Source organism: Salvelinus sp. IW2-2015, linkage group LG18 (assembly GCF_002910315.2).
Source record: "Salvelinus sp. IW2-2015 linkage group LG18, ASM291031v2, whole genome shotgun sequence".
Classification (NCBI taxonomy): domain Eukaryota; kingdom Metazoa; phylum Chordata; class Actinopteri; order Salmoniformes; family Salmonidae; genus Salvelinus; species Salvelinus sp. IW2-2015.
The window spans coordinates 20,569,860-20,583,600 of record NC_036858.1 but is presented as its reverse complement, the minus strand read 5'-3'; the positions used below and the strand labels follow the sequence as shown (position 1 = coordinate 20,583,600).

At 42.4% G+C, this 13,741-nt stretch overlaps 1 protein-coding gene across 1 annotated transcript in view; it reads left to right on the top strand.

Annotated features, from left to right (window-relative positions):
- si:ch211-180a12.2 (uncharacterized) overlaps positions 1-13,741 on the top strand; it is a 71,969-nt gene that overhangs the window by 21,728 nt on the left and 36,500 nt on the right. The window contains exons 4-5 of the mRNA XM_024006710.1: positions 10,297-10,605; positions 11,168-11,278. Of these exons, the coding sequence (XP_023862478.1) occupies positions 10,297-10,605; positions 11,168-11,278 (420 nt within the window). The remainder of the gene's footprint in view (positions 1-10,296; positions 10,606-11,167; positions 11,279-13,741) is intronic.

The window sequence follows — 13,741 nt, the reverse complement described above, 5'->3', positions numbered from 1 at the left end:
CTTTTAGTGGACAAGTGGAGACGAAAATGACCGGTAGTCCCGCAATACATGCAACTCTTAGTGTGAAGCCTGTATAGCCGTTCAGCTGGAGACAGCCTAGCGCTGCCTAGTTGAATAGGCGACTCGGCAGCCTTCGGAGACTCTCGGGGGAACTCAGGTAGCCTCGGGTTCTCTCGGCAACAGAGACTTCCGGGATGCCTCGGAGGCGAGGTGGAATCCTTGGATGGGCGGGTGAAATCTCCTCTCCTCCCGTAGTCGCCCATCGAAACGAATGGTCAAGGCAATGAGCGAGACGAGATCTGTCAGTAGTTCCCGGTTTGCAAGCTCGTCCTTTACTTCCTCCGATACTCTGCAGGTACATGTCAAACAGCGCTTCCGGTTCCAGGCACACGTCCAGCTGCCAATGTGCGGAATCCACAGCATAGTCTGCCACATTGCGGGAGTCTTGTCGAAGCTGATGTAACTTCCGGGCAGCCTCTCTCCCGGACAATGGAGCATTGAAAACTTTCTTCACCTCTGCCACAAACTCCTCCAGACTGAAGCATACGGCCGACTGTTGTTCCCATACTGCCATAGCACAGGCATGAGCCCTCCTGGACATCAGTGTAATGAGGTATGCTATCTTAGAGCGGCCCGAGGGGAACGAGGAAGGATGCAGCACAATGATGAGGGAACACTGAGCGAGAAACGCCCAACAGGTGCCCGACTCTCCATCGAAGCATTCTGGGGAGAGGTAAGAGGGGTTCTTTGGAAACCGGGTGACCGGGGAGGCAGTGCTGCTTACAGCCGGGTTACTGGGGGCTGGGAGGTTACCGTCGTGGTAGGTTGACAACCCGCAGAATTTCTCCAGCAATGTGTTCAATGCTTGGTCATGGCGTTCGGCCAAGGTCTGTAAACCTTCCATAAGACCCCGAAGCAACTCCTCGTGCCTTCCAATGGTGGCTCCTTGGGAGGAGATGCCGTTGCGAGCTGGTCCGAGTCTGCTGGGTCAGTCATGGCCAGTTTGTACTATCACGTTTCAGGTAAGACCCAGATGCAGACAGTGTTGAAGTAACAAAAGTTTATTACTAGGTCAAGGGCAGGTCAGTAATCCAGATAGGTGCAAAAGGTCCAGAACGGCAGGCAGTCTCAGTCAGAGCAGCCAGCGTGGTGTGGCAAAGTACAGAACTGCAGGCAGACTCAGGGTAGGCAGAATGGTCAAAACTGGGATAAACTAGAAAACAGGCACTAAAACATACAGGCGCAAGGGGAATACTGCTAGTAGGTTTCCCGAAACAAAAAGAACTGGCAACAAACAACAGAGAACACAGGTATAATACACTGGGGATAATGGGGAAGATTGGCGACAACTGGAAGGGTGGAGACAAGCACAAAGGCAGGTGAAACAGATCAGGGTGTGACACCATCATATCAATGTAAACTTGGAGTCATGCGATGACATGTTGTGTGGTCCTCCCATTACAACTTGTCGGGAAGCATGCAGTTTATAAAAATCCACCCAAAACCACAAATTCCTTTCATTTGCAATGTTAAATAACACTAATAGGTGAGAACAATATATTTTGTGAACAAATGTTTCATTTTGGCATTATAATGAGGTTGGTAGCAACATGGAAAATCGTTGTGGAAATCTGTTGCAGGTCAAGTCGACTACAAAATCCACAATGCAATGCTCTCTCTGTGGTCTGGCTGGCAACTAGGTAGCAACAGTGGTCGAAAAAGTACTCAATTTGTCATACTTGAGTAAAAGTTAAGATACCTTAATAGAAAATGACTCAAGTAAAAGTGAAAGTCACCCCAGTAAAATACTACTTGAGTAAAAGTCTAAAAGTATTTGTTTTTAATATACTTAAGTATCAAAAGTAAAAACCATTTAAAACTCCTTATATTAAGCAAACCAGATGCCACTATACTTTTTTTATTGACGATAGCCAGGTGCACACTCCAACACTAAGACACAATTTACAAATGAAGCATTTGTGTTTAGTTTGTCCTCCAGATCAGAGGCAGTAGGGATGACCAGGGATGTTCTCTTGACAAAGTGTGTGAATTGGACAATTTTTCTGTAAAATGTAACAAATACTTTTGGGTTCAGGCAATATGTATGGAGTAAAAAGTACATCGTTTTCTTTTAGTAAAAGTAAAGGTTGACAACTATAAATAGTAAAGTACAGATACCCCAAAAAACGACTTAAGTAGTGCTTTAAAGTATTTTTACAAAGTACTTTACACCACTGAGTAGCAAAACAAACGTAGCTACACACAATAATACCAAAGACAATACAGCATGTAACGTAGCTAGTTAGCTGTAAATCGCCTAAACAGACTGCATTATCAGATTTTGGAGTCTACAATCTCACCATGTTCAACCTGCAGATTGATATGCCTCACAGACTGGAAATCTCTCTCTTTTTTTTGTTAGCGTGTTTGGTAAACAAATCCAAAAAGTCAGGAAGCGCGTTCACTAAAAGCAGATGAAATGTCAAAAAGTTCCGTAACAGTCAGTAGAAACATGTCAAACGATGTATTGAATCAATCTTTAGGATGTTTTTAACATAAATCTTCAATAACGTTCCAACCGGAGAATTCCATTGACTTCAGATGTGCGATGGAACAGAGCTCCCTCGCATGTGAACGCGCATGGTCAGAGCATGGTCAGCTCATGGTAGACCTGACTCATTCCTGTCTCCTTCGGCCCCCCTTCACAGTAGAAGCATCAGACAAGCATCAGACAAGGTTCTAAAGACTGTTGACATCTAGTGGAAGCCGTAGGAAGTGCAAACTGARCCATATCCCACTGTGTATTCGATAGGCAATGAGTTGAAAATCGACCAACCTCAGATTTCCCACTTCCTGCTTTGATTTCTTCCCAGATTTTTGCCTGCCATATTAGTTCTGTTATACTCACAGACATCATTCAAACAGTTTTAGAAACTTCAGAGTTCTGTCTATCCAATACTAATAATAATATGCACATATTAACAACTGGGACTGAGGAGCAGGCAGTTTACTCTGTGCACCTCTGGGCACCTTTCATCCAAGCTACTCAATAATTCCCCTGCAGCCATAAGACACGTAGGTTGATGGGGGTGGTATTGTGGGTGACCCCGCCTATAGAGCGTCCGTCCAGTGCTCTAACGTGGGAATGGAGAGGGGCTGTAGGGATGTTCAGCTCAGAAGCCAAGGTAGCATCCATAAAGCTCTCAGCCACAGAGTCTATGAGTACCCGGAGAGATTGACTGATTCCCCCATAGCAAAATTGCATGAAAAGGGTTGCGAATAAGGGGAGAGGAAAAGTTCTCTGTATGGCCCACCAGATTTCTTTCTCCTACCAGTGAGCCAAGTCTTTTAGTGGACAAGTGGAGACGAAATGACCGGTAGTCCCGCAATACATGCAACTCTTAGTGTGAAGCCTGTATAGCCGTTCAGCTGGAGACAGCCTAGCGCTACCTAGTTGAATAGGCGACTCGGCAACCTTCGGAGACTCTCGGGGGAACTCAGGTAGCCTCGGGTTCTCTCGGCAACAGAGACTTCCGGGATGCCTCGGAGGCGAGGTGGAATCCTTGGATGGGCGGGTGAAATCTCCTCTCCTTCCCGTAGTCGCCCATCGAAACGAATAGTCAAGGCAATGAGCGAGTCGAGATCTGTCAGTAGTTCCCGGTTTGCAAGCTCGTCCTTTACTTCCTCCGATACTCCGTGCAGGTACATGTCAAACAGCGCTTCCGGGCAGCCTCTCTCCCGGACAATGGAGCATTGAAAACTTTCTTCACCTCTGCCACAAACTCCTCCAGACTGAAGCATACGGCCGACTGTTGTTCCCATACTGCCWTAGCACAGGCATGAGCCCTCCTGGACATCAGTGTAATGAGGTATGCTATCTTAGAGCGGCCCGAGGGGAASGAGGAYGGKTGCAGCACAATGATGAGGGAACACTYAGCGAGAAACGCCCAACAGGTGCCCGACTCTCCATCGAAGCATTCTGGGGAGAGGTAAGAGGGGTTCTTTGGAAACCGGGGTGACCGGGGAGGCAGTGCTGCTTACAGCCGGGTTACTGGGGGGCTGGGAGATTACCGTCGTGGTAGGTTGCCTAACAGACAACCCGCAGAATTTCTCCAGCAATGTGTTCAATGCTTGGTCATGGCGTTCGGCCAAGGTCTGTAAACCTTCCATAAGACCCCGAAGCAACTCATCGTGCCTTCCAATGGTGGCTCCTTGGGAGGAGATGCCGTTGCGGAGCTGGTCCGAGTCTGCTGGGTCAGTCATGGCCAGTTCGTACTATCACGTTTCAGGTAAGACCCAGATGCAGACAGTGTTGAAGTAACAAAAGTTTATTACTAGGTCAAGGGCWGGTCAGTAATCCAGATAGGGTGTAAAAGGTCCAGAACGGCAGGCAGTCTCAGTCAGAGCAGCCAGTGTGGTGTGGCAAAGTACAGAACTGCAGGCAGACTCAGGGTAGGCAGAATGGTCAYAACTGGGATAAACTAGAAAACAGGCACAAGAACATACAGGCGCAAGGGGAATACTGCTAGTAGGTTTCCCGAAACAAAAKGAACTGGCAACAAACAAACAGAGAACACAGGTATAAATACACTGTGGATAATGGGGAAGATTGGCGACATCTGGAAGGGGGTGGAGACAAGCACAAAGGCAGGTGAAACAGATCAGGGMGTGACACCATCATATCAATGTAAACTTGGAGTCATGCGATGACATGTTGTGTGGTCCTCCCATTACAACTTGTCGGGAAAGCATGCAGTTTATWAAAATCCACCCAAAACCACAAATTCCTTTCATTTGCAATGTTAAATAACACTAATAGGTGAGAACAATATATTTTGTGAACAAATGTTTCATTTTGGCYTTATAATGAGGTTGGTAGCAACATGGAAAATCGTTGTGGAAATCTGTTGCAGGTCAAGTCGACTACAAAATCCACAATGCAATGCTCTCTCTGTGGTCTGGCTGGCAAGCTAGGTAGCAACAGTGGTCGAAAAAGTACTCAATTGTCATACTTGAGTAAAAGTTAAGATACCTTAATAGAAAATGACTCAAGTAAAAGTGAAAGTCACCCAGTAAAATACTACTTGAGTAAAAGTCTAAAAGTATTTGGTTTTAAATATACTTAAGTATCAAAAGTAAAAACCATTTAAAACTCCTTATATTAAGCAAACCAGATGCCACTATACTTTTTTTATTGATGATAGCCAGGGGTACACTCCAACACTCAGACACAATTTACAAATGAAGCATTTGTGTTTAGTTTGTCCTCCAGATCAGAGGCAGTAGGGATGACCAGGGATGTTCTCTTGACAAGTGTGTGAATTTGACAATTTTTCTGTTAAAATGTAACAAATACTTTTGGGTGTCAGGCAAAATGTATGGAGTAAAAAGTACATAGTTTTCTTTTAGTAAAAGTAAAAGTTGACAAAACTATAAATAGTAAAGTACAGATACCCCAAAAAACGACTTAAGTAGTGCTTTAAAGTATTTTTACAAAGTACTTTACACCACTGAGTAGCAAACAAACGTAGCTACACACAATAATACCAAAGACAATATCAGCATGTAACGTAGCTAGTTAGCTGTAAAATCGCCTAAACAGACTGCATTATCAGATTTTGGAGTCTACAATCTCACCATGTTCAACCTGCAGATTGATATGCCTCACAGACTGGAGTCTGACATTCGCAACGACAGATACACTTTTGAGGAGATGGGAAATGTTGCCCATGCTACGTCAATGAGCCGTGTATTGCATTCTGGAAGAGTCTGGGACAACAACAAAAAAAATCTGGGACAAGGAGCACTCTCCTTCATGGTATGACTTTGAGTTTATTTCGTGCTAGTTCAAAAAACCCAAATTAGTACGATGTACAAATGTACAAATCTTTTCCCGAGATGTGAGATAATTAACTTGCTCTCTATATTTTCGTATAGCTCTGGAATCGTGGCGTTACATACATTCGAGGGAAATAGGCACGTTTCTCGACATATACACGGACTTTGAGAAGGTACTGCGCGATGATTAGCTTAGAAACCGCGTGAAGGGGCATGACAACGTGAACGCGATTGGTCAACAGTATGTTGGGTGTGGTGTTATACATTAATTGATTTGATTCCTATCTCGTTTCTATAATATCTCTGGCAARGGCACCATGCAATGCACCCTGGACRAAAGAYGCAGACAAATGGCAAAAATGTGCTAGACCCTCCGTTAAATTACAKATTTTTCAAGGTAAGAATATCGCTYAAGTATGATCAATGGCTCATTCGAGAGAAGACACCCTCCCGAGTTATGACATCGACCAGTATTGAAATCTGACATGTATGATAGACGTTGTCACAATCTAAAAATCATATTCCAATTAACTTTCAGTGTAGTGAAAAATCATATTCCTARTAACTTCCAGTGTAGTGAGACTTTATCACGGTGCTACCTCATACCGGCCAGATTGCTGCCTGTTTGAACGCCAATAACTCCTGAAACGACACAGGGAGTGTGCAAAACTGTCATCAAAAGGCAAAGGGTGGCTATTTGAAGYATCTCAAARATAAAATATATTTTGATTTGTTTAACAGTTCTTTTGGTTACTACGTGATTCCACATGTGTTATTTCATAGTTTTGATGTCTTCACTATTCTACAATGTAGAAAATAGTAAAAATAAAGAAAAACCCTTGAATGAGTAGGTGTTCTAAAACTTTTGACCGGTAGTGTAGATGGATGATTTAAAATATGTTATTGGACCWGAAACAGATATGGCTCATTAACCTATACGGTCCAAATAATGATGATCCACGCTTTGAAAATATAATAATTTTTCAACCTTACAAGCAATACAAGACATTATTATGATTATGGTGGAAGTTTATAATACGGTTTTAAATACCTCTATGGACCGTAAAGGAAATCACAATACAAACTATCACCCTCATGCACTTAAGGAAATCAGGAATGTCATGGATATGTTGGAACTAGTGGATATATGGAGGCTTACATTTCCTGATYTCACGTCTACTCCCGCTCGACGTCGCCAGTTTACTAATCACTGGCTCTGACAACCATTACGCACACCTGGCACCATRGTTATGCGCACCTGCGACTCATTATCAGACTCACCTGGACTCCATCACTTCTCTGATTACCTCACCTATATCTGTATCTATATCTATACACTTTGGTTCATTCCCCYGACAGTATTAGTTATGTTTRATGTCCAGACGCTGCTCTTGTTTTGTATCGTTCCATGTCACCCCCTTGCTTCTTGACTCCCAGCTTCTCCGTTACACCTGACCTAGAGAGATATACATGGCGGAGGCTCAATCAAGCTAGTCATCTTGACTACTTTCTTATGTCATTCTCTKTGGCACCAAAAGTTTAAAAAGTGTTGATTGGGGACAGAATGAGGTCAGACCATCAAATAATCGGCATATATATTACTCTGACAGAATTTCCACGTGCGAGAGGATATTGGAAATTTTATCAAAGCCTATTGGATGATAACTTGTTTATAACTAGGACAGAATAATTTATAACTGACTTTTTCCGACATAATATATGTACAGCAGATCCCCTTAATGTATGGGACACTTTTAAATTTGCCTTTGGAGGCCATGCAGTTCAGTACTCATCTCTAAAGCAAAAGTAATTTAGGTCAAGAGTCCATATTAACAAAGGAAAGGGAAGGACAAACAGTACAGATAGCAATAAAAAAAAATGGTACCATAGAGGCTCCGAATAAGTTAGAGGGAAAAACAAAAAGAAATGGAAGAACTTATTCAAGAAGGATCAAGTGTAATATATTATCAAAATAAKGCAAACTGGATGGAATATGGGGGAAAATGCACCAAATAATTATTTTATCTTTAACATAGACATTCTTCCAATGATAATTTTCTGAAAGTTGTTACAAATGACGGAGTCACCCATGATTCACCAAACAATATTTTGAAAGAGGAAGTAAAGTACTTTAAGCATATGTTTACATTTGTCTCCTCCATCTCCACTAACCGAAGCTAATTGTATTGATTTCCTTTCTATTAATAATGTAAAATTGACAGCTGTATAGAAAGACTGATGTGAAGGTCAAATTACAGAGGAAGAACTTCTTGACGCAATTAATGCCTTTAAGTCTGGGAAAACTAGGGCTGGATGGCATACCAGTGGAAGTATACCAAACCTTTTGATATACTCAGAGGGCRGTTATTAGCATGMTTTAACCACTCCTATACATTTTTTACATTATTAGACACTTACCAAGAAGGTCTGATTTCATTATTATTGAAACAGGATCCAAGTGGGAAATATAAAGATCCAAGTGGGAAATATAAAGATCCAGTCCATTAAAAAAATCGTAGGCCTCTTACACCTCAGCGTTGTGGTGCAAAAATTATAGGAAAATGCATAGCGCATAGAATTAATAAGCTATTGTCTGATGTTATACATTGTAGACAATATAAGACAAGTACTGGAAAAAATAGAACACTATGAAAAATATGGGAAACCAGGCCAGGTATTCATAGCTGACTTTGAAAAGGCTTTTGATCAAATCAAATCAAATTTTTATTTGTCACATACACATGGTTAGCAGATGTTAATGCGAGTGTAGCGAAATGCTTGTGCTTCTAGTTCCGACAATGCAGTAATAAGCAACGAGTAATCTAACCTACCAATTCCACAACTACTACCTTATACACACAAGTGTAAAGGGATAAAGAATATGTACATAAAAATATATGAATGAGTGATGGTACAGAACGGCATAGGCAAGATGCAGTAGATGGTATCGAGTACAGTATATACATATGAGATGTGTAATGTAAGGTATGTAAACATAAAAGTGCATAGTTTAAAGTGGCTAGTGATACATGTATTACATAAAGATGGCAATATGCAGTAGATGATATAGGCTACAGTATATACATATACATTATATTAAGTGGCATTGTTTAAAGTGGCTAGTGATAAATTTTTACATAATTTCCATCAATTCCCATTATTAAAGTAGCTGGAGTTGAGTCAGTATGTTGGCAGCGGCCACTAAATGTTAGTGGTGGCTGTTTAACAGTCTGATGGCCTTGAGATAGAAGCTGTTTTTCAGTCTCTCGTCCCTGCTTGATGCACCTGTACTGACCTCGCCTTCTGGATGATAGCGGGGTGAACAGGCAGTGGCTCGGGTGGTTGTTGTCCTTGATGATCTTTATGGCCTTCCTGTGACATCGGGTGGTGTAGGTGTCCTGGAGGGCAGGTAGTTTGCCCCCAGTGATGCGTTGTGCAGACCTCACTACCCTCTGGAGAGCCTTACGGTTATGGGCGGAGCAGTTGCCGTACCAGGCGGTGATACAGCCCGACAGGATGCTCATCGATTGTGCATCTGTAGACGTTTGTGAGTGCTTTTGGTGACAAGCCGAATTTCTTCAGCCTCCGAGTTGAAGAGGCGCTGCTGCGCCTTCTTCACAACGCTGTCTGTGTGGGTGGACCAATTCAGTTTGTCCGGAGTTAAGCCGAGGAACTTAAAACTTACTACCCTCTCCACTACTGTCCCGTCGATGTGGATAGGGGGGTGCTCCCTCTGCTGTTTCCTGAGAGACTGTGTTAGCTCATCCAAGTTTATCATGATAAAGTATGACTGGAGTTTATATATAAATGCCTGGAATATTTCAATTTTGGAGAATCTCTTATAAACTGGGTTAAAGTTATGTATAGTAACCCTAGGTGTAAAACAGTAAATAATGGCTATACTATTACGAGATCTTCAGTTTCTTGGCAATTTCTCACATGGAATAGCCTTCATTTCACAGAACAAGAATAGACTGACAAGTTTCAGAAGAAAGTTATTTATTTTTGGCCATTTGAGCCTGTAATCAAACCCAGAAATGCTGATGCTCCAGATACTCAACTAGTCTATAGGTCAGTTMTATTGCTTCTTTAATCAGGACAACAGTTTTCAGCTGTGCTAACATAATTGCAAAAGGGTTTTCTAATGATCAATTAGCATTTTAAAATTATAAACTTGGATGAGCTAACACAACGTGCTAACACAACGTGCCATTGGAACACAGGAGTGATGGTTGCTAATAATGGGCCTATGTACGCCTATGTAGATATTCCATAAAAAAATCTGCCGTTTCCACCTTTAATAGTCATTTACAACATTAACAATGTCTACACTGTATTTCTGATCAATTTGATGTCATTTTAATGAACATAAATTTTGCATTTCTTTCAAAAACAAGGACATTTCTAAGTGACCCCATACATTTGAACGTTAGTGTATAATTTCTCTTTCCTCCCCAGACCTCCCGACTGTCACCCTCTCCGCAGTGCCCTTGCCTTCCCGCGACTCCCCACTCACCCTCTCCTGCGACATCGAGGGCTTCTATCCGGAGGACGTCTCCGTTTCCTGGCTACAGAATGGCACGGAGCTCCCCGCACCTGTGCTGAGCGAGTCGGGCCCGGACGGCACCTTCAGAACCAGGCGCTACTACACCCTGAGCCCCGAGCAGAGGGAGCTAGCCGGGGAGGTGGAGTGTGTCGTCCATCTGCCCAGCATCACTGAACCTGTGGTCACCTCCGCAGCCCTGGCCGACATCGACCCCATCATAGGTAAGAGAGAGAGGGGAGGGGATAGGGAGAAAGAGAGAGCAGAGGCGAAGGGACAGAGAGAATGTTCACAAATTCAAGAAATACAAACATTGGGTTTGATAAAATTCTTAGCTTGGTTTCCACCATAACCTGCTCTTAGAAACAACAGAGGGTGGTAAGAGGTTAGAGAGATGGACCAGTAACCAAAGGATTACTTGATGAAAAAGTGTGGACTGAACTGGCCACTGGAGGGCTTCTGTTGTCAATCATTACTACCAATACTGTTGTTCCCTTGAGCAAGGCACTTAACCCCAAAACTAGCTCTCCATCCAGGGGCGCTACAACACGGCTGACCCTGTGCCTCTCAACGTGTGTGTGTGTGTGTGTGTGTGTGTGTGTGTGTGTGTGTGTGTGTGTGTGTGTGTGTGTGTGTGTGTGTGTGTGTGTGTCTGTCTGTCTGAGGTTGGGGAAAAAGGCAGAGAACAAATGTATGTCCTTACCAAATGGACAATAAAGTATATATTCTATTCAGCCTGGCCTCATACATATTCTACCCTCCTCCCTTATGTGTCTCCTCTCCCAGAGACACAAGCTGTGCTGACCAAGTCTGCCAAGGCATCTGTGGCTCTGATGTGCATCTCTCTGGTGCTGGTCTTTCTGCTCTGCTTTAGCTTCTCCTGGAGAAGGAGGGATGGTGAGTAAAACAGAATATTATTTCACTTTATTAATAATGTACATCATATTTAAATGTTCATATATTTACATATGTATATCCGAATGTATATAATGAATGATGTGTTCATGCACTGTGTACTGTAATACCTGCTAATGRCGTCTTAATGAAAGTGGTATACACAGTATATAGATTGGTTGGTGCAACATATACCGCCGTTCAAAGGTTTGGGGTCAGTTCGAAATTCTTGTTTTGAAAGAAATGCATATTTTTTTGTCCATTAAAATAACATCAAATTGATCAGAAATACAGTGTAGACATTGTTATTGTTGTAAATGACTATTGAAGCTGGAAATGGCAGATATAAAAAAAAAAAAGGAATATCTACATAGGTGTACAGAGACCCATTATCAGCAACCATCACTCGTGTATTGTAATGGCACGTTGTGTTAGCTAATCCAAGTTTATKATTTTAAAAGGCTAATTGATCATTAGAAAAACCTTTTGCAATTATGTTAGCACAGCTGAAAACTGTTGTCCTGATTTTAAAGAAGCAATAAAACTGGCCTTCTTTACACTTGAAGAGTATCTGGAGCATCAGCAGAAACAGACGCCTCACAAGTCCTCAACTGGCAGCTTCATTAAATAGTGCCCGCAAAACACCAGTCTCAACGTCAACAGTGAAGAGGCGACTCCGGGATGTTGGCCTTCTAGGCAGAGTTGCGAAGAAAAAGTCTGTGTTGTTTTGCCCATCTTAATCTTTTCATTTTATTAGTCAGTCTGAGATATGGCTTTTTATTTGCAACTCTGCCTAGAAGGCCAGCATCCCGGAGTCACCTCTTCACTGTTGATGTTGAGACTGGTGTTTTGCGGGCACTATTTAATGAAGCTGCCAGTTGAGGACTTGAGGCGTCTGTTTCTCAAACTAGACACTGTGATGTACTTGTCCTCTTGCTCAGTTGTGCACCGGGGCCTTCCACTCATTTTTCTATTTTGGTTAGAGCCAGTTTGCGCTGTTCTGTGAAGGGAGTAGTACACAGCATTGTACGAGATCTTCAATTTCTTGGCAATTTCTCCCATGGAATAGCCTTCATTTCTCAGAACAATAATAGACCAACAAGTTTCAGAAGGAAGTTATTTGTTTCTGGCCATTTTGAGCCTGTAATCGAACCCACAAATGCTGATGCTCTAGATACTCAACTAGCCCTTCTGCTGTATTCCAGTCGAACTGGACCAATTTACAAGTTTTATCTCTGAAAAATGTAGATCATTTAATCTGATTGTCATAAGGTTCCATGACTTTGTCCACACGGGGCATCTGACCACACAAAATAAATTGTTATTATTTTCATTACATTTTGGGTGTTTTATTTAACTTTTGTACACCTCTGGTGGTCCCGGTCAAAAATGACCGGTCATTAGAAATGAATGGGTGAGACTACAATTTGTGTATAAAATTGAGTTCAGGCACATGCCCATTCATCAGATGGACACACTTCCTCTCCCAGACCCCCACATGCATATATGTTAGAGCGCGCACACACCTCACTCCCCTTCCTGGTTTCCATGTCAACCCCCCAATATACAGTTGAAGTTGGAAGTTTACATACGCTGAGGTTGGAGTCATTAAAACTCGTTTTTCAACCACTCCACAAATTTCTTGTTAACAAACTATAGTTTTGGCAAGTCGTTTCGGACATCTACTTTGTGCATGACACAAGTCATTTTTCCAACATTTGTTTACAGACGTTATTTCATTTATAATTCACTGTATCACAATTCCAGTGGGTCAGAAGTTTCCATACACTAAGTTGACTGTGCCTTTAAACAGCTTGGAAAATTCCAGAAAATGATGCCATGGCTTTAGAAGCTTCTGATAGGCTAATTGACATCCTTTGAGTCAATTGGAGGTGTACCTGTGGATGTATTTCAAGGCCTACCTTCAAACTCAGTGCCTCTTTCCTTGACATCATGGGAAAATCAAAAGAAATCAGCAAAGACCTCAGAAAATAAAATTGTAGACCTCCACATGTCTGGTTCATCCCTTGGAGAGCAATTTCCAAATGCCTGAAGGTACCACGTTCATTCTGTAAAACAATAGTAACGCAATATCAACACATGGACCACGCACGCCGTCACACCGCTCACAGAAGGAGACGCGTTTCTGTTCCTAGAGATGAACGTATTTGTAGAAAGTGCAAATCAATCCCAGAACAACAGCAAAGGACCTCTGGAAGATGCTGGGAAACAGTACAAAAGTAATTTGTATCCACAGTAAAACGAGTCTATGATCGACATAAACCTTGAAAGGCCACTCAGTAAAAGAAAGGAAGCCACTGCTTCAAAACGTCAAAAAAAGCCCATGACTGCGGCTTGCAACTGCAACATGGGGACAAAGATTGTACTTTTTGAGAAATGTCACTGGTCTGATGAAACAAAAATATAATGAATTGGCGGATAATGACATGGTTATGTTTGGTGGAA